Genomic DNA, 19,649 nt, shown 5'->3' with positions numbered 1-19,649 from the left:
CCTGTAGGGAACATGAATTCAGTTATGGTTATAAGTTTAAACAAAATAGATTTGTTGGCTCTTTAAATAAAACATATAGCGTTCTAGAAATCTAGGGTTAGTATTTTGAGCAGATGGCTATAAAGCAATTTTTTAAACCCTAAGAAACCTTCATTTTCTAACTAAAGAACAACCTGAACTTAAGGCACTGAGAAAAAAAAAGTAATAAGAGACATGAGTGTGCAAAATTTCCTCAAATAGATATAACTGGTCCTGCTGGATCCAAACTGAAAATTGGTGGAGGAGGTGTACTGATGCGAAGAGAAGAGACTGGAAAATGGAGGCATCATCATGGGGACCAGATGAGGAGTGATTTAATACAGTAAATGGGGACAACAGAGGTTGCCTTGCCCATACAATTTTAAAAAAGACTTGAGGCAAATATATGTAATCAGTTTACTAATTTTTTATCCAATTGCCAAAGCAAATCAGTTCATGTCCCGTATATGTTCTTCAAGCTAGAAGTTACTATTTTATATGACTTTTCCCCCATTTGAAACCATGCCTTTTGGACAATATATTAAGGATGCTCTAAAAAATTATAAATTAATATGAAAAACAATACTAAATCCCATGCTGGCTTGACTGGTTAGTATAAGGCAAACGTAATGATGGAAAATGATCTGTATGGACACCTTTAAAACTATTAAAAAAGACGGAATCCTCTGCATTTATTACTGATGTGATATAATTAGAAATACAGTTTTGAAGTCATTTTTCCGTTAAGTGCTTCTCCAGGGAAGCGTGTAAACATACCTTGAAATGCTATGGGCTCCTCAGAGTTATTCAGAATTTCAAAATGCACATTTCCAAGCAAACCATTTTTTTTTTTTTCTAGATACTGATTTTTCAAAAATAATTGTGTCAGTCAAAGTTGTGTATTTGTGCTTTCATTGAAGGTCTACTTCAGGAAAGGAAAAGTACTCCAGGATGCTGGTTTTTTAGGTGATGCCTTACAGCTCTTTCTTCAGTGCTTAGCTCTGGATGAGGATTTTGCACCTGCAAAGCTAGAAGTGGAAAAGGTAATCGGTTTTACCAATTATAGTCGGAGGCAGGTCTGAGACACGGGTCTTTTTAAAAATGCTAATTACAATAAGAAACTTGGGGTAAGAACATAAGGAGTCCAGTAAGTCAAATTTAGCAGCAGTTTGACAAGTGGGCTTTCAGGGTCATACACTTAGCATATCGAGTTTTTACTGAAATCAAAACATTTCATTTGCAGATACTTAAATGTGTTATTTTTGCTTAAATTTAGGTGCTTTCTACTGGTTTGTTTGATTGGAGCCAAACTAATCATCCTTAATTGTTGTCATGATATTCCTGCTCAGAAATTTTTTTTTCTAGTTAAAGCAAAACTGGTCTATAACATTACATGTTTCCATATACATTATAAGAGATACCACTAAAAGGCTATTTACAATCCATCATAATACAGGGGCTCCCTTCCCCCATTTCACCTAACCCCCTTACTCTCTGATAACCACCAATCTGTTTTCCATATCTGGGAGTTTTTGTTTTGTTCATTTCTTTTTTGTTTCTGTATTAGATCCCACATATGAGTGAAGTCCTACCATGTTTATCTTTCTCTTTTGGACTTATTTCACTTGCCATAATACCTTTAGGGTCCATTCGTGTTGTCACAAGTTTTTTTCTGGGCTAAGTGGTAGTCCATTGTATATGTATAACTTATCTTTATTCCATCAGCCACTGATAGACATTTAGGTTTTTTCCACTTCTCAGCTATTGTAAACAATGCTGCACTGAACATAGGAATGCACACGTCTTTCCAAATCACTGTTTTTGCATGCTGAAGATAAGTACACAGAAGTGGAAGTTCTTTGTTGAGGAATCTCCATACTGTTTTCCACAGTGGCTTTACCAAGAATGGTTTACAGGGTCCACTTTTTACTGTATCCTCTCCAAGCCTTGTTATCTTTTGTCTTTTTGGTAATAGCCATTCTAACCATTGTGAGATGATACTTTATTGTGGTTTAGGTCGGTATTTCCCTGATTAATGATGTTAAGCATCCTTTATGGTCCTGTTGGCCATCGGTATGTTTTCTTTGGAAAAAAGTGTCTATTCAGATCCTCTACCCATTTTTTAATTAGGTTGTCTTTTTGTTGTTGAATTGTAGGCGTTCTTTATATATCTTGGATATTAATCCCTTATCAGATATACAATTTGCAAAAATCTCCCATTCAGTAGGTTGCCTTTTTGTTTTGATGATTTCTTTTGCTGTGCCAAAGCTTTTTAGTTTGATGCAATCCCATTTGTTTATTATTGCTCTTTTCCTTGGTGTTGGAGTCACAAAAATACTGCTAAATCCCATATTGAGGAGCTTACCACCTATGTTCTTCTAGGAATTTTATGGTGTCAGGTCTTATATTCAAGTCTTTAATCCATTTGAGTTAATTTCTATCTCTGGTGCAAGACACTGGTCTAGTTTCATTCCTTTGCATGTGGCTGTCCAGCTTTCCCCAGCACCATTTATTGTAGAGACTCATTTCTCCATTGTAAATTAATTGTGTAAATTAATTGTCTGTATATGTGTGCCTTTAATTCTGGGTTCGTAATTCTGGTTCACTGATGGCATGTGTGCATTTTTATGCCATTATTATATTGTTTCAATTACTATAGATTTGTTCTGTAGTTTGAAATCAGCATTGTTCTCCTTTCTCAAGATTGCTTTGGCTATTTGGGATCTTTTGTGATTTTCGACAATTTTAGAATTATTTGGTCTAGTTCTGTGGAAAAATACCATTGGGATTTTGATAAGAATTACATTGAATCTGTAGATTGCTTTGGGGAGTATGGATATTTTAACAATAGTAATTCCTCCAGTCTATGAGCATCCCTGGAATAAATCCCATTTGATCATCGTGTATGAACTTTTGCTGTATTTTTAAATTCAGTTTGCTAATATTTTGTTGAGGATTTTTGCATTAATGTTAGTCACTGCTAATGGCCTGTAATTTTCTTTTTCTGTGGTTTCTTGTCAGCTTGCTGGCCTCAAAAAGATTTGGGGAGCGTTCCTTTCAATTTTTTGAAAGAGTTGAGAAGGATAGGTATTAAATCTTCGAATGTTTGGTAGAATTCACTAGTAAGCCATCTGGTCCTGAACTTTTGTTCGTTGGGAGGTTTTTGATTACTGATTCAATCTTACTAGTAATTGATCTATTCAAATTTTCGGTTTCTTCATGATTCAGTCTTGGAGGATTGTGTATTTCTATGAATCTATTCATTTCTTCTAGGTTGTCTAATTTGTTGGCATGTAATTGTAGTAGTGTCTTATAATCCTTTATATTTTGGTGGTGTCAGTCATCACGTTTCATTTCTGATTTTATCAGAGTGCTCTTTTTATTTGGCAGGGTTTTTTTTTTTTTAACTTTTTAAAATTCTAGTATAACTGACATACAGTGTTATATTACTTTCACATGTATACTATAGTAGTGATACAGTAGTTCTATACATTACTCAGTGTTTATCATTTTAAGTATATTCTTAATCCCTTCATCTATTTCACCTGTCCTCCCCTTCCCCTCTGGCAGTCACCCATTCTTTAAGAGTCTGTTTTTCTTTCTTTGTCCTTTTGTTTTGTTCTTTGAATTCCATACGGGAGTGAAATCATATGGTATTTATCTTTCTGTGACTGACTTAAATTTCATTTAGCATTATATATTCTAGATCCATCCATGTTGCAAATGGCAAGATTTCATACCTTTTTATGGCCAAGTAAAATTCCATTGTGTGTATGTACCTCTTCTTTTATCCATTCAGCTGTTGCTCCCATAGTTTAGCTATTGTGGATAATGCTGCAATAAACACAGTGTGCATTATAACTTTTCGAATTAGTGTTGTTTTCTCTGGGCAAATATCTAGTAGTAGAATTACTGAATCATATAGTATTTTATTTTTAGTTTTTTGAGGGAACTCCACAAAGTTTTTCATAGTGGCTGCACCAGCTTGCATTCCTACCCCAGCGCATAAATGTTTCTTTTTTTCCACATCCTGGCCAACACCTTTTATTTCTTGTGTTTTTGATTTTAGCCATTTGACAGGCGAGAAGATATCTCATTGTGGTTTTATTTGCATTTCCCTGATGATTAGAGATGTTGAGCATCTTTTCATGAATCTGTTGGCCATTTGTATGTCTTCTTTGGGAAAATGTCTTTTATATGTCCTGTGCCCATTTTAATTGGGTTATTTTGGGGGGGGTGAGTTGTGTAAGTTCTTTATATATTTTGGATATTAACCTCTTGTTGGTATATTATTTGCAAGCATCTTCTCCCATTCAGCAGGATGTCTTCTGTTTTGTTGATGGTTTTTTTTTTTTTTTAAGATTTTATTTATTTATTTGGCAGAGAGAGAGCACAGGTAGGCAGAGAGTCAGGCAGAAAGAGAAGGAAGCAGGCTCCCTGCTGAGTGGAAAACTCCATGTGGGGCTCGATCCCAGGACCCTGAGATCATGACCTGAGCCAAAGGCAGAGGCTTTAACCCACTGAGCCACCCAGGTGCCCTTGTTGATGGTTTCTTTCACTGTGCAGAGGCTTCTTGTTTTGATGTAGTCCTGATAGTTTCTTTTTGCTTTTGTTTCCCTTGCCTCAGGAGACCTACCTAGAAAAATGTTGCTACGACCACTGTCAAAGACATCATTGCCAATGCTGTCTTCTAGGATTTTTACAGTTTTAGCTCTTACATTGAGGTTTTTAATCCATTTTGGGATTTAATTTTGTGTATGGTATAAGAAAGTGGTAGGGAAAAGGTGGTCCAGTTTCATTCTTTTGCATGTAGCTGACCAGTTTTCCCAGTACAATTTGTTGAAGAGACTTTTTCCCATTGGATATTCTTTCCTACTTTGTTGAAGATTGATTGACCATATAATTGTGAGTTTATTTCTGGGTTTTCTATTACATTCCATTAATCTGTGTGTCTGGTTTTGTACTAGTACCATACCGTTTTGATTACAACAACTTTGTAATATACAATTGTGGAATTGTGATGCCTCTAGCCTTGCTTTTCTTTTTCAAAATTGCTTTGGCTATTTGGGGGTCTTTTGTGGTTCCATACAGATTTTAGGATTGTTTCCAGTTCTGTGAAAAATGTTGTTAGTATTTTGATAGGGATTGTACTATCCAAAGATTGCTTTGGATAGTACATTTTAACATTTGTTCTCCCAATCAGTGAGCATGGAATGTCTTTCCATTTGTTTATGTCATCTTCAGTTTCTTTCATCTATGTTTTATAGTTTTCACAATACAGGTCTTTCACTTCTTCGGTTAGGTTTTTCCCTGGTATCCTACTGTTTTCGGTGCAATTGTAAATGGATTGTTTTCCTAATTTCCTTCTGCTGCTTCATTATTAGTGTATAGAAGTGCAGTGGATTGCTACACATTCATTTTGTATCTTGCAACTTTACTGAATTCATTTATCAGTTCTAGTAGTTTTTTGGTGGAGTCTTTAGGGTTTTCTATATAGAGTATTATGTCCTGCAAATAGTGAACTTTAATTCCTCCTCACCAATTTGGATGCCTTTATACCTTTTTCTTATCTGATTGTTGTGGCCAGGACTTCCAGTACTGTGTTACGGAAAAGTGGTGAGAGTGGACGTCTTTGTTTCGTTCCTGACCTTAGGGGCAAATCTCTGTTTTTCCCCTCTGAGGGTGATATCAGCTGTGAGTTTTTCATATAAGGCCTTAATTATGTTGAAGTATGTTCCCTCGAAACATACTTTAAGAGGTTTATTCATGAATGGATGTTCTACCTTGTCAGATGCTTTTTCTGTCTCTACTGAAATGATCATATAGTTTTTTATCCTTTCTCTTATTGATGTGATATATCACATTGACTGATTTGTAAGTATTAAACCACCCTTGGATTCCTTGGATTTATCCAAGGAATAAATCCCATGTGGTCATGCTGAATGATTTTGTTTAACGTGCTGTTGGATCCTATTTGCTAGTATTTTGTTGAGGATTTTTTCATCTGTGTTCATCAGAGATACTGGCCTGTAGTTTTCTTTTTTTGTATTGTCTTCATCTGGTTTTGGTGTCAGGATAATGCTAACTTCATAGAATGAATTTGGAATCTGTCCTTCCTTTAGGTTTTTTTTGGAATAGTTTGAGGATGGATATTAATTCTTACATGTTTGGTTAGATTTCCTCTATGAAGCCATCTGCTCCTGGACTATGATATGTTGGGAGGTTTTAAATTACTGATCAATTTCATTGCTAGGAATTGGTCTGTCCAAATTTTCTCTCTCTCTCTCTAATGCAAGAGCCCTCTTTTCTTTTTAGTCTTGACATTTGCCAATTTTATTAATGTGTTCAGTGATCCAGCTCTTAGTTCTTTGATCTTCCCTTTTTTTGTGTTTCATTTATTTCAGCTGTGGTCTTTATTAATTCCTTTCTTCTAGGACTTTGGGCTTTGTTTCTCTTTTTCTATCTTCTTTAGGTATAAAGTCAGGTTGTTTGAGATTTTTCTTATTTCTTGAGGTAGAACCCTTAGAACATCTTTTGCTGCATCCCAAAGATTTTAGTAATTGTCCCTCTGTATTATCTCTGGCTATTTTTTTAAGTTTCTTATTTATTTGATGGAACAAAGATTTGTTGTTTCATAGCATGATGTTTAATCTCCACATTTTGGTTGTTTTTTTTTTTTTTTTCCTTGTAAGTAATTATTAGTTTTATACCATTGTGGTTGAAGATGCTTGGTATGATTTCATTATTCTTTAAGTGAGGCTTGTTTTGTGGACTAATGTGATCTATTCTGGAAAACATTCCATGCGCACTTGAAATTTTTGGATGCAATTTGGATACAGTGTTCTGTGTATATCTCTTAAGTTCATCTGGTCTAATGTGTCATTTAAGGCCAGTGGTTCCTTGTTAATTTTCTGTCAGGATGAACTATCCACTGATGTCAATGAAGTGGTAAAGTCCTTCATTATTATTGTATTACTGTCAGTTTCTTCCTTTAGGTATGTTTTATTTGCTTTATATGTCTTGGTGCTCCTATGTTGGGTGTATATACATTTATAAATATTATGTTTTCTTGTTGGATCTTGTTTATCATTATGGAATGCCCTTCTCTACTATTAAAGTCCTCGCTTTGAAGTCTATTTTGTATGTTATGCATATAGCTATACCAGCTTTCTTTTCATTTCCGTTTGCTCAGAACACCTTTTTCCATCCATTCACTTTCAGTGTGTATGTATCCTTATTTGTGAAGTGTGTCTCCGGCAGGCAGCATATGGATGGATCTTATTTTCTTATCCATTCAGCCATCCTGCGTCATCTGATTGGAGAGTGTGGTCTATAGAGTAAATCTTGATAGGTATGTGTATATTGCCATTTGGTTAATGATTTTTTTTGGCTCTTTTCATCATTCCTCGTCTTCCTTTTTTCTCTTTCTCTCTTTGCTTGTGGTTTTATGGCTTTCTTTAGTGCTTTGCTTAGATTATTTTCCCATTTTCTTTTGGATATTTACCATCAGTTTTTGCTTTGCAGTCACCAAAAGGTTCACATAGAACTTTCTTTGTATGTAATGGTCTGTTTCGAGTTGATAGCAACTTAAATTTGAACACATTCCAAAACTTTACATTTTTCTCCCCCTGCTCACCTTTTATATTTTTACATGTCACCTTAGGCATCTCTTTATTTTATGCATCTCTTAACCCATTAGTTTAATTTTTTTTGAATTTTAACCTTTAGATTTGCTTTATAAGTGATTAATCTACTTACTTTTACTATTTGTTTTCCACTAAGATGTTTACTTTGATGTTTTCTTATTAATTAGTGCCACTTTTTTTCAGGTCAGAGCAGTCCCATTAACATGTCTTGTAGGGCCAGTTCAGTGGTGATGTATTCCATTAGCCTTTGCTTGTATGGAACACTCTTTTTTTTTTTTTTAAATATTGTATTTATTTATTTGACAGACACAGCGAGAGAGGGAACACAAGCAGGGGGAGTGAAAGAGGGAGAAGCAGGCTTCCCACCAAGCCGGGAGCCTGATGTGGGGCTCGATCCCAGAATCCTGGGATCATGACCTGAGCCGAAGGCAGACGCTTAACGACTGAGCCACCCAGGTGCCCCTGTATGGAACACTCTTAATCTTTTTTTCAGTTCTGAATGACAATCTTGCTGGGTAGAGAATTCTTGGATGGAAGTTTTTTCATTTCAGCCCTTTAAATAGGTCATGCCACTTTCTTCTGGCCTGCAAAGTTTCTGGTGATAAATCTGATGGCCTGTGGGGTTTCCCTTTCAAATAAGTTTTTCTTTTGCTGCTTTTAGAATTCTGTCTTGAAATTTTTCTATTTCCATTATAATGTGTTTTGGTGTGAATCTCTGTGTGTTCATCTTCTTTGGTACCCTGTACTTCCTGGACCTGGAGATTCTGTTTTCTTCCCCAGGTTAGAGAAGCTTTCTGGCCCTTTCTTTTCTCACGTTGGGACCCCCAACTTAGGAATTTTTATTGGGCTGCTTTTTGCTTTTAATTTCCAGTGTAAGTTTTGCTTTTCTTTTTTTTTTAAAACATTTTATTTATTTATTTGAGAGAGAGAGAGACAGCGAGAGAGAGCATGAGCGAGGAGAAGGTCAGAGGGAGAAGCAGACTCCCCGTGGAGCTGATAGCCTGATGCGGGACTTGATCCCGGGACTCCAGGATCATGACCTGAGCCGAAGGCAGTCGCCCAACCAACTGAGCCACCCAGGCGCCCAGTTTTGCTTATTTTCAAGGTGCTCATAGTAGTGCCCCAATTTGTTTTGCCTTAATTTTCTCAGTAATCCATATATCACTTTCCAGGGTTTGTTTTATGGTGTGTTAGTAGGTGTTAAGTAAAAAGGAGTCCTCTGATTAAATGATTTTGGGGAACATTGGGTTAAACCAAGGTAAACAGGTTTCTTCAGAAGTTCTCAGAGGTTTTGCTCTGCTAACATGAGAGCAGCATTCAGCTTTTGTCAAACATATTCACAGAGCATCTGGAAAGACTAGAGTCTTTGAAAAATTTTTTGGGAATGTCTGTCCCCATATAATTGTAGTGTCATCATGACACTCTCTTCAGTATCCACGAAACATGAGGTGTTATTTATCACCTTGATAGTGTTTTTTACATTGTGGCTTTTTGTCAGAATCACCTTGGGTGCTTGGTAAATGTAAAGATTCCTGGACTTCACCACAGACTGTTGGAATTAGAATCTCTGGAATTTGGGCATAGTTTTACAAGAACCCAGGGAGATTCTTGTGCGTTTAGAAGGATGACAACTTTGAAAATGTTCTCAGATCCCCAATGCCTCATGAATATGGCTAATAATCAGTATATCCTCCACGAGGCTTCTAGCCCATTGATTTAATGAAAAATGGTTTACTATTGTGTGTATTCTGTTTTATATTTGTTAGGGGTCTCTCCCTGAGGAGACTGCAGACTTTTTAAGGGCTTATAATTTTGCATTTTCCATGCTACTAAATATCCTTCTATTTCTGTAAATATTTAAAAAGTTGACCTTTAATAAGGTTAGGTGAAGGCAAAACAGCTGATGCTTTGAAATATTTTTCTCCCAATATGCTTTTTGTAAATTGTGGTATACTTTACGTATGATGCATGGATTTTACAGTCCACTGTTTTGGAAATTATACATGCATGTATCAGTACCCCAATCAAGATGTAGAATATTTCCATCATGCTAGACATCTCAGTCATCCCCTTTTCAGCAAATCCCCTGTATCCCTGCTCCCAGAGGCATTACTCTTTAGATTTTTATTAGAGTATAAATAGAGTAGTTTTGCTTATTCTAAACTTCACACAAGTGGAATCACACAACATGTATTCTTGTGTCTGGCTTTTTTTTTTTTTTTTTTTTTTTGCAGAAAATAATAGTTTTGAGATATATCTAGCAATTTTTAAAAAATTTCATTGTTCACTAAGCATTCCATTGTAGAAGCATAGCACAACTTATGGTATTAGTAGTGATTTTCATTTGCGTTGTTACCAGTTGCTGCTATGAACTAACGTTCTTGTATAAGTTCTTTTGTGGATGTGTTTTTCTATTTCTTTGGTAAGTACCTACTGGATCTGCTGGGGTCTAGAGTAGGTGAGTGTTTAAGACTCAGACCAGGGGAAATGTAAAAACATACAAATTTTAAAATGCTTGTTCATTAAAGGGGGTATTGCTAGAGCTCCTACCAGATATTCTTTTATTTACGTTGACTATATCTCCTGTTTATTTACATTGTAATGATTCAGGACTAATCTCATTTTTGTGAGATCGAGAGAGAGTATAACTGAACGACCAAACTTCTGGATTTCGACTTTAAGAAATGCTCTGCTGTTCATTTAATACAAAGACATTTGAGCCCTTCTCATTTCCTTCTAGCCAGGTTCTTCCCCTAACTTAACCTACTGTGGTTGTTGTTGTTTTGAGAGTTTAGATGTGTATAGATGTATTAAAATTTCTGGGTGCTTCTGTCAGGAATAGGACAGCTGCCTTCCAGGTGCACTCCCAGCTGCTCTGGGCTAGCTGCCGTATGGTACTCCCATCCCAGAGCTGGGCAGTGATAGCTGCCTGCGCAGGTTATTTGTTCAGTGAGTAAAGTCAGTGTAAACGGATGGAATTTTAAGAGTTTTGTAACTAGGTGAGTTCTTTAGTTCACTTAAACACTCAGAGCCCAGCCTTACAATATACTTTGGGGTGAACTGTGAACCATTTTGACAGGATAGGACTCCCTAAAGTTCAGAGGTACATAAGATCTCCTAAGATCTCTTCTTTTTACAATCCTCCATTAAAAAGTTGGTTTTTATTTTGGGCTCCTTCTTGGGCTAGTAGTCTAGCTGCTCCCATACCTTCCTTTTGAATGATTTCTTTGAGGTGATCTGACCCCCATTTAAAGCACACCTTGGTTTTACAAGACTTTCAAATAATTTGGCAGTTCTGCTTATTACTTAATCTCTTCCTCCTCTGCTTATTAAAAACCATGTCTGCTAGGAATTTTCTAAAATTTCTTAAATATTAGATCCTTTATATTAAATTATTCCTAACCAAATGTTTTATATTTTCCATTACTTTTATATTATTTCTCTTACAGATTTTATGTGATTTATTATCACCTGAGAACTTAAAAGAAGGCCTGAAGGACTCTTCCTGGAGCTCATTGCCATGTAGTAAAAACAAACATTTTGGTTTTCCTTCAGTAATGGAAGAGTCTCATTCTGCCAGCGAGCTTAGTCCAGAGCAGGTAAAGGGTGAGGAAGGATTTTCATGGGTGTAGTGCATCTGTTTCTTTACACATTACGATTCTCACTTCCTTTGTTTGGAGTACTAGAATCTATATAGGCACTTTTAATCTATTAAGCATTGTCTTAGATTTTTGTCTGTAGCCTTTGATTTCACACTAAACTTTTATGTAAAATACCTGTTCATTAATCACAATTTTAGGTCATCCTGCATATCAGAAAACTTTGGTGGAAAATATAGAACACGGATTTATTTTAGTTGCCTCAGGGTTGGAACAAGTATATTAGCATAACTGCGTAAACCTCATTGTAACATACCAGCTTGATGTCTAGAGCTGCATAATTACTGGCAAAAGTCATTTATCAGGGTATTAGAATTAATAGTTGGTGTTTTTAATTGAACAGTAAAATGAACCTTGCGAGACATTGGAATTTCATTTCAGTGGATTCTTGGTGAGAGCAATAAAGGATAGGGAAGAAATACAGTTACCCTTGTTTATTGTATTTTTGTAGAACGAAGAAGTACCAGAGGTCACGTCCGAGCTTATCAGAGGAAGCTTAAACCGCACTTGGTCAGCACAGGCTATAAATTCAACAGAAATGCCTGCCAGAGAGGACTGTTTAAAAAGAGTGTCCTCGGAGCCTTTACTCTCTGTTCAAGAAAAAGGTGCTCTGCTGAAAAGAAAGTTGTCTCTTTTAGACCAGGATGTGATTGTAGATGAAGATGGAAGAAACAAGCTTAAAAAACAAGGAGGTAAAAATGTCAATACAGTCATAGAAAACACATTTACTTATTTAGAATGGTCTTTAAACTTTTTCCTAAAAGATGATAGTCCTGTCTCTCCTTTTTAATAGAAACTCGTAATGAAGTCTGTACATTTTCATTAACTTCTGGTGACATCCCAGAAGAATTAATCGATGTCTCAGATTTTGAGTGTTCTCTATGCATGAGGTAAGTACATAAGGTTTTATTAGTGATGAATATTTTCAATTACAGAGTAGATAAAGGTAACCCACTGTAATAATAGGCATTGTAAAGTGACAGAATCCTGGACTAAATCAAAAGATAGAAATACCTTGCACACCTTGGGCAAATAACTTAATCTCTGAACACTATTTGGATTTTTCTTACTTAGAAAGTGGAGTCAGTATTTGCATAGCCTACACTGCAGGTGGTATAAGACTCACCCAACTTAAATATAAAAAAGTTACTAGGAAATTGGAAAGTACCATAGAAGTTACACATATTATTAAAATGTAGATACATCCATTTTTTTTTTTTTTTAAGTAAAATTGGATAAAGATTTCCATCATGCAGAATGCTTGTAATTCTAGAACACTAAGAGTTTCAAAAGAATAATTTCCACCGAGATTGTTGTGGTGTCAAGGGAACAGTGCATGGAGAGTCAGGAGACCCAGTGCCGGCCACATCGGGCTGGTAGGAATTAGCTGAGTTCCCAGCAGGTCCCCTGCCTCTGAGCCTTCGTGTCTTTGACCCTGAGCTGAGGGCAGTAGGCCAGATGACTGCTCAAGTACCTGTGTATCTAACAATACTTCGAGGCAGTTCAGAAGTATCATGTTTCAGGAAAGAATTAGAATGTAAGTAAAATCAGTCTTTTCTATATTATTTATTACATATGGTATTAAACATAATATTTAAGATTCAACTGTAAGGTTTACTGGGTTCTTATTAATGAATTTTAGATAGTAAGGCTTTTATAAACATATTAAGCCATTTTAAAGTGATGATAACATAAGAATCTATACAATCATGGTAAATATTTTACATTAATTCTTTTGTACATAGTCTCTGAAATCTGGTGTTTATTTTGCATTTATTGTACTTCTCAGCCACGACCAGCCACATTTCAAGTGCTCAGTAGCCCCATGTGGTGAGTGGCTGTTCCATTAGTCAGTATAGCATTAGGCTCTTGGCAGGGTACCCCTGTTGATGAGAACTTTTAAAAGGTTCAGGAGGGCATAATTACCTTTATCACTGCCCCTTCCTTCCTTTCCTGCCCCCCAGCCCCTCCTTAGAGAGTAGTGTTATGGTTCCATTATTTGTTCACTTTTTCCAGTGGAGAGTTTAATGTAAAACTAACAGGTATTTTGGTTGTTTTCAGGTTGTTTTTTGAGCCAGTAACAACCCCTTGTGGACACTCATTCTGTAAGAATTGCCTTGAGCGTTGTTTAGATCATACACCATATTGTCCTCTTTGCAAAGAAAGCTTAAAAGAGGTAAACATTCGTCTATTTATCTGCTTATTGGTCTTAAGCTTGGCAACGTTGATTTCTGTTTGGCCACAGAAATAGGGATTATGTGTTCAGAATAAATTACATTATGTAGGCTGAGTGACCAAGGAGGATGACATTTCATTATCCAAATGGTAGTGCTGGAGAAATGTGAGTTTAGAGAGCACAGGGGAAAGTAGGGTGGTCCTAGAGGCCAAGTCCCATGTACTTATTTATTTTTGAAGAAGGTGGGATGGTCAAGTACCTGGTCTAGAACTGGTTCCATTTTAATGATGACACTTTTGGGGAAACCCAACTGCCCTGTCTTCCACCCTTAATAGGTTAGATATCAGCCCTAGTCCTACCCCCTAGTCCATACCCCTTAAGGTATGGACCAACTCTGTCCAATAGAATTTTTTGCATTGATGGAAATGCTCTATATTTGTGCTGTCCAACATGGTAGTCACTAGCCACATGTGGTAATTAAGCACTTGAAATGTGGCTAGTGTGACTGGGGAACTGTATTTTAGATTGTAATTCTCATATAAGTGGGCACATGTGACTGACTGGTGGCTACCCTTTGGGCAGCCCAGCTCTAGAAAGTGCTATACTGGACAGAACAGCTTCCCACACCCCTTGTATGGTCAGTGGTAACCTGTGTTAGGGAAACAGCTAGATCTCAGGTGCATCTCTTCTGTCGCCAGTGGGAAGACTGCATTCTCCCAGTCCTGCTTGGGTGACTGGAGCCCCCATAAGCTGAGGCCCAGGCTGTAGAATTCTAAGCTCCAACTGCAAGGATAGCATTGATCAGGGAGAGTGATCCTGTCTCTGTGGGTGACAGGACTACTTAAAGAAAAAAGTGCCTTCCAATATGAATGAAAAATGGATAAGACATTTTGCAGTTGAATGTACATAGTTATTTTCTATATAGAAAACTCAGCTCTGTACAGATACTGTAATAATACATATGTGCTATTACATTTGATATGGGTCTTACATAACAAACCAGTATGTGAGACATAAAACCATATACAGAATTTTCATAAAGTCCAGAAACAAGAGAAACTCAAAGAGTTTGTTAGTTACATTCCAACTGCTATACTTTCAGGTGAAGTACTCTAACCGTGCTGTTTTTCCTGTGTTTCCAGGTTTTTAGATACTCTGTAGTATATTTATTATGCTTTCTCTCAAGTTAATAATTAAATATGTGGCTTCAAATGTAGAGAGAGCTCACCTTATAAGCGTGTTACTTATAAATACAGTTAACGTACTGTTTGAAAATAATCTTACCCTGTGCCCTAAGGATACCCTGTATAATAGGTAAATTTCTAATATTTAAAGAACAAATTGATATGATCTATAGTTTTATACTTTTCCTACTTGTCATTTTCTTTTGCTCATTTTTTTTCATTTGAATGTATTTTAAAGATAGGATTTTTATAGCAGCATAATAGTCCATTGATTTAACATTTCTCTTACATGTTGAGTATGTAAGTTGCTTTGTTCTTTTTTTTTTTTTTTTTTTAAATATGCTATGCTTGGCGTCTTTGACTATTTCCTTAGGATAAAATTTCTGGAAGGCTGAATTACTGATCAAAAGTCATATATTCATAAGACTTTTTAAACCAATTGCTGCGTAGCTTGGTCCTCCAGAAATATTGTACGAATTTAGATTCCTGTCGGTAATGTAAGAGAGGTTGTATTTCCCCAAATTTAGTACATGAGTATTACATTATATATTATGTATAACATATTGTACCCTGGTTTTCAAAATGTGTTCCCCTTCACTTGGGAACTTGTTAGAAATACAAATTCTGAGCCCCTACTGCAGAGCCACTAAGTCAGAAACTCCGGGCTAGGGCTCAGCAATCTGCATTTTAACAAGCCCTGACGGAGGCTCACATTTGAAAACCACTCCTGTCCCGTTTCCCAACCTCTCACGCTCCCTCCTCCTCTGTTCCTCATCGGATAATGACAAACCCTTATTTTTTGCCGCATCTGCAGATTAAAAGTACGGCTTCTCTTTAATCTTGTGATTGTTTCCCAAGAGTTGTGCCTCGCTAGTTTTATGAGATTATACTGGTGATTTTCTTGTTTCAAAATCCTGAACACACACTCTGACCTGGTCCCCGGCCTCAGGCAGTTTTTAACTTACCTACAGAAGTAGAAGGTCTCCTTGTCCACGGAGGCATACGGGGCAGGCTGTGATGACGGCCTTTTATGTGGTAAAGACGGTAAAAATGGGCCTCTTGGGAGACAGAAACCTAGTTAAGCAGACGTCATGGAAAAGGTAAAGTTGCAGCAGGACAGGCAGGCTTCTTCCTAGGCAGGAGGGAGAGGTACGGCCTTTAGCAGTTGCAATAGAGAAGGACAGAAATGCGTGAGGGGCAGTTTTTCCGAGGACTGAGGGAGAAGTACAAATGTACCGTTTTATAGAGGGGGGAAAGCAACCGCACCCTAAGGGTCTGAGTGATAGCAGGTGACGGTGGAAGGAATATCTGAAAGAAAAATGATCTGGGAACTCCGCCCCTGAAATAGGGAACCCAACTTAAGGCGAGGGTCTTATTTTCTTTATTCCATCGCTTTTGTTTCTCCGACAAAATGCTAGTTTGAAGTACCCAGGAGCCGCACGAGAGAAGTTGGCCTTTGGTGTGGGAGAGGGCAGGGCAGGCCTGACTGCTGCTGAGAGAGGCTTTGTGGCCACCGCAAGACCAGGGGCTTCTGTCCAGGGCGCAGTTTCCGCTGCAGCCGCGTAGCCTTCAGGGTCTCGGGCACAGCCTGGGCAGGTGGACCCGTTTGGCACCATCCATTGTCATGTCCCCCTCCCCCATTAATTCAGACTCGACTGTATAAATATGTCATTAAGGCTTTACTCTATTCAGTTCAACTGTTTTGCCTGTTTTATACCGTAGGAAAAGCACTGGAATGTAAAATAATATTGTCTTTTAGTATCTAGCAGATAGGAGGTACTGTGTCACACAGCTGTTGGAAGAATTGATAGTGAAGTATCTGCCTGATGAGCTGTCTGAGAGAAAAAAAATATATGATGAAGAAACTGCTGAGCTCTCACAGTAAGTTTCTTCTCATAAAGTTACTGTGATCCCCGCCCTTTGACACAGTAAGGAGAGACCTCCTCCCAGCGAGCTGGATCCTGTCTACAGTCCAACCCAGTCTAGCCAGAGGCGCATTTTAAACAAACCCTGGTCAGCTTCCCCTGTCCTCAACAGACAGAAGTTTAAGAGTTTCTCTGGTAACTTCCAGATCTTCCACTGGAGGCTGGCAACTCAGCTCTTTGCCCCAAGCAGGTTTTTAGGTGGAGGAGGGATTTCCTGCAGGGACTTCAGGCAGTGGAACTGGGAATGGAGCCCTCAGGTGCCTTGGTGCCCCAAGGCAGGACAAGAAGAGGATTGAGGAGAGAGGGCCCTGATTGGCAGGCGCAGTAGCCAATTAGAGCTTAGGGAAGGGGGTGGGACTTTGAGGCCTGAGACTGAAAGATTTAGGGGCCAAATTCTCAGTCAATGAAGATTATTGACTGGTACAGCTGGTATAGACCGCTGTGAAGAGCGAGCACACAAGGGCTAGTCGGGGCTGGGGAGGTCGGACCTGCTTTTGTTGCTCTGTATTCTTCCTTCCTCGTCCTTCTCTTCCGTTCTTTTCCCTTCATGTCTTTTCCTCTTGCTCCAGTCACCTGAGTCTCTCAAATTTTTCCTAGGTATTTAATTTCTTGACTTTTTCTTCCACCCTGAAGAACAGAATTGCAGTTTTTACGTAATACCTTGTTTGTTTCGACTATTTTTCAAAATACATTTTTTCTTACTTTCTAAGAAAAAACTGTGCTTGCAAAATTAGTATGTGTCCACTGACTGTCTTCACTGGGCCAGGGGCCTTCCACAGAAGAACGATTTCCAGTCTTCTCTGTACCAAAATGGATACTGATTGGTCTTCCATGGAACTCATGTTCTGTTGTGTGATTTTTAGGATAGAAAATATTTTGATACGAGGATTATGAACCTTTTTGGTCAACAGTGTGAAAAGCCGGATATAAGAAAGCCTCAGATATAATTTAGAAATTAATCTAACTCTGCCAAAGACTGGAATCTTCAAATGACAGAGGAAGGAGTCATGGGAGGGGGTGCTGAGTGAGGCAGGGAGGTCGGAGGGAGTCTTGCCGCTTAGCAACAGGGGATTTTTTAAAAGAGGTAGCTCATCCCCAGGTACTCGAGAGTTTTCCTAATTAATAGATCCACTGCTTGTCAACGTACGAGCTGTAAGACCCAGTAGAGTGCTCAGTGAGGGTAGAATACACATTTTCAAAAGAGGAACAAGCACTTGTAATATGAAATATTACTTTAATATAGTTATGCCTTTTTGAAGAAAAACTAGAAAATACTGTAAAATTAGCCTGTGGGGGAAGGGAGGAGGAAGGTCACAATCTATAACCTGAAAGGAATCACCCATGGGCATTTTGACATATATCCTTCTAGATTTTAATATATGTATAAATACATTTTAAACAAAAATGAGATCATTTTATTTATGTTAGTCTATAATCTCCTGTTATTTCTTTTTTTTCCAAGTCAACATGTACACATCTTTTAATGAAAACAGTGTTTCATTTTGTGGAGAGGCCTATAGGATTTTAGTAGTCCCTCTTCTAAGTTTTGGTTACTGTATACAATGTTACAGTAAACTGTCCTAAAGTGCTTAGAATTATCTCTAGAAGTTCAAAGGATATGAACTTTTTAAAGTTTTTGACACACGCAGCCAAATTCTTCTCCAGCAGGGTTGTATGGTTTCAAACTGTCCTCCTCACTGCCGGTTTTTCCCACGAACTTGCCAGGACTGGGCGTTGCCTTTATCCTTCTTATTTCCTGCCAATCTGGCAGTGAAAAATATTCTCTAATTTTAATCATCCTGAAAAAAGAGTTAATCTGTTTTTCATAGTGCATTTGAAATATTTTCAAATGCACTAAGAATCTTAAGGATTTGCTTTTTGTCTATTGTGGGAGCTCATTTTTCCTTCTCTAAGAGTATTTTATGGACAAAAGGTTAACTTACATATATTTTAAACAAATTTTTAATACCAAATACTAATTATACCTTTTATTCGTAAATGATTTAGCTCTATATAATAATTTGGTATCTTAAATTCAGATTTACTTTGATAAAAGGATCACAGATTTTTAGTATTAATATTGCATCTGTGAGAGCTTAATGAAGAGATGCTGATTCTTGCTCTTGGCAAAAATAAAAATCACCTCATTTAGAGCTAATTGTTTATATTAATTTATAACGTGGCAAGCTTCACAGATTTTTTTATGTTCTGATATGTGATAATGAAACTTTTTTCTTCTTTAGCTTGACCAAGAATGTTCCAATATTTGTTTGCACTATGGCCTACCCCACTGTGCCTTGCCCTCTTCATGTGTTTGAGCCAAGATACAGATTGATGATTCGAAGAAGTATGCAAACTGGGACTAAGCAATTTGGAATGTGTGTCAGTGACACACAAAATAGGTACGCTTTTCTGTGCATAAATATTTTTGTTTGTATCGGAACTCACATGCCTGAACTTTGATATTTATCAGAATTTCTCTCTTAGTTTTGCAGATTATGGTTGTATGTTACAAATTAGGAATGTACATTTCTTACCTGATGGAAGGTCTGTGGTTGATACCGTTGGAGGAAAACGGTTTAGAGTTTTAAAAAGGGGAATGAAAGATGGATATTGCACTGCAGACATTGAATATCTGGAAGATGTGAAGGTATGAAAAAATGATTTTTTCACCACCTCAGTATCCTCTGCCCGAGTCCTTACACAGACATGCAGGCTGATACTTTTCCAGGCACATAGAACGCTTCTTCCTCTCAGAGATCCTCACTGATCTGAACTTTGGTATTTATCAGAAATTCTCTCTTAGTTTTGCAGATTATGGTTGAATGTTACAAATTAGGAATGTACATTTCTTACCTGTTGGAAGGTCTGTGGTTGATACCGTTGGAGGAAAACAGTTTAGAGTTCTAGAGTTAGACATTTTACCTGCAAGTTAGGTTTTTCTTGTCTCGTTCTTACGGAGAGTTCCAGGCGAGCCTGGGTGTCCAGAACGTAGGTCTTCATTTCTCCAGGCTCTAGAACCAGCATGGTACCTGGAAGTA

The 19,649-nt window shown here is 37.4% G+C and overlaps 1 protein-coding gene across 3 annotated transcripts in view; it reads left to right on the top strand.

Annotated features, from left to right (window-relative positions):
- LOC111144516 (LON peptidase N-terminal domain and ring finger 1) overlaps positions 1-19,649 on the top strand; it is a 41,827-nt gene that overhangs the window by 12,409 nt on the left and 9,769 nt on the right. For 2 of the 3 annotated variants that reach the window (XR_002640406.1, XM_022498832.1), the window contains exons 3-10: positions 939-1,061; positions 11,114-11,263; positions 11,775-12,015; positions 12,117-12,213; positions 13,385-13,499; positions 16,443-16,564; positions 18,852-19,010; positions 19,096-19,258. Coding sequence is in view for 2 of the 3 variants with exons in the window: in XM_022498832.1 (XP_022354540.1) it covers positions 939-1,061; positions 11,114-11,263; positions 11,775-12,015; positions 12,117-12,213; positions 13,385-13,499; positions 16,443-16,564; positions 18,852-19,010; positions 19,096-19,258 (1,170 nt within the window). In the remaining variant the exon portion in view is untranslated. The remainder of the gene's footprint in view (positions 1-938; positions 1,062-11,113; positions 11,264-11,774; positions 12,016-12,116; positions 12,214-13,384; positions 13,500-16,442; positions 16,565-18,851; positions 19,011-19,095; positions 19,259-19,649) is intronic. The other variant, XM_022498833.1, reaches the window with a different exon arrangement.

The sequence above is a fragment of the Enhydra lutris genome, unplaced genomic scaffold, assembly GCF_002288905.1.
Source record: "Enhydra lutris kenyoni isolate GAN:26980312 unplaced genomic scaffold, ASM228890v2 scaffoldscaffold11, whole genome shotgun sequence".
In the NCBI taxonomy this organism is placed as follows: domain Eukaryota; kingdom Metazoa; phylum Chordata; class Mammalia; order Carnivora; family Mustelidae; genus Enhydra; species Enhydra lutris.
The sequence above is the reverse complement of the archived record's forward strand: the minus strand, read 5'-3'. Positions and strand labels throughout refer to the sequence as shown.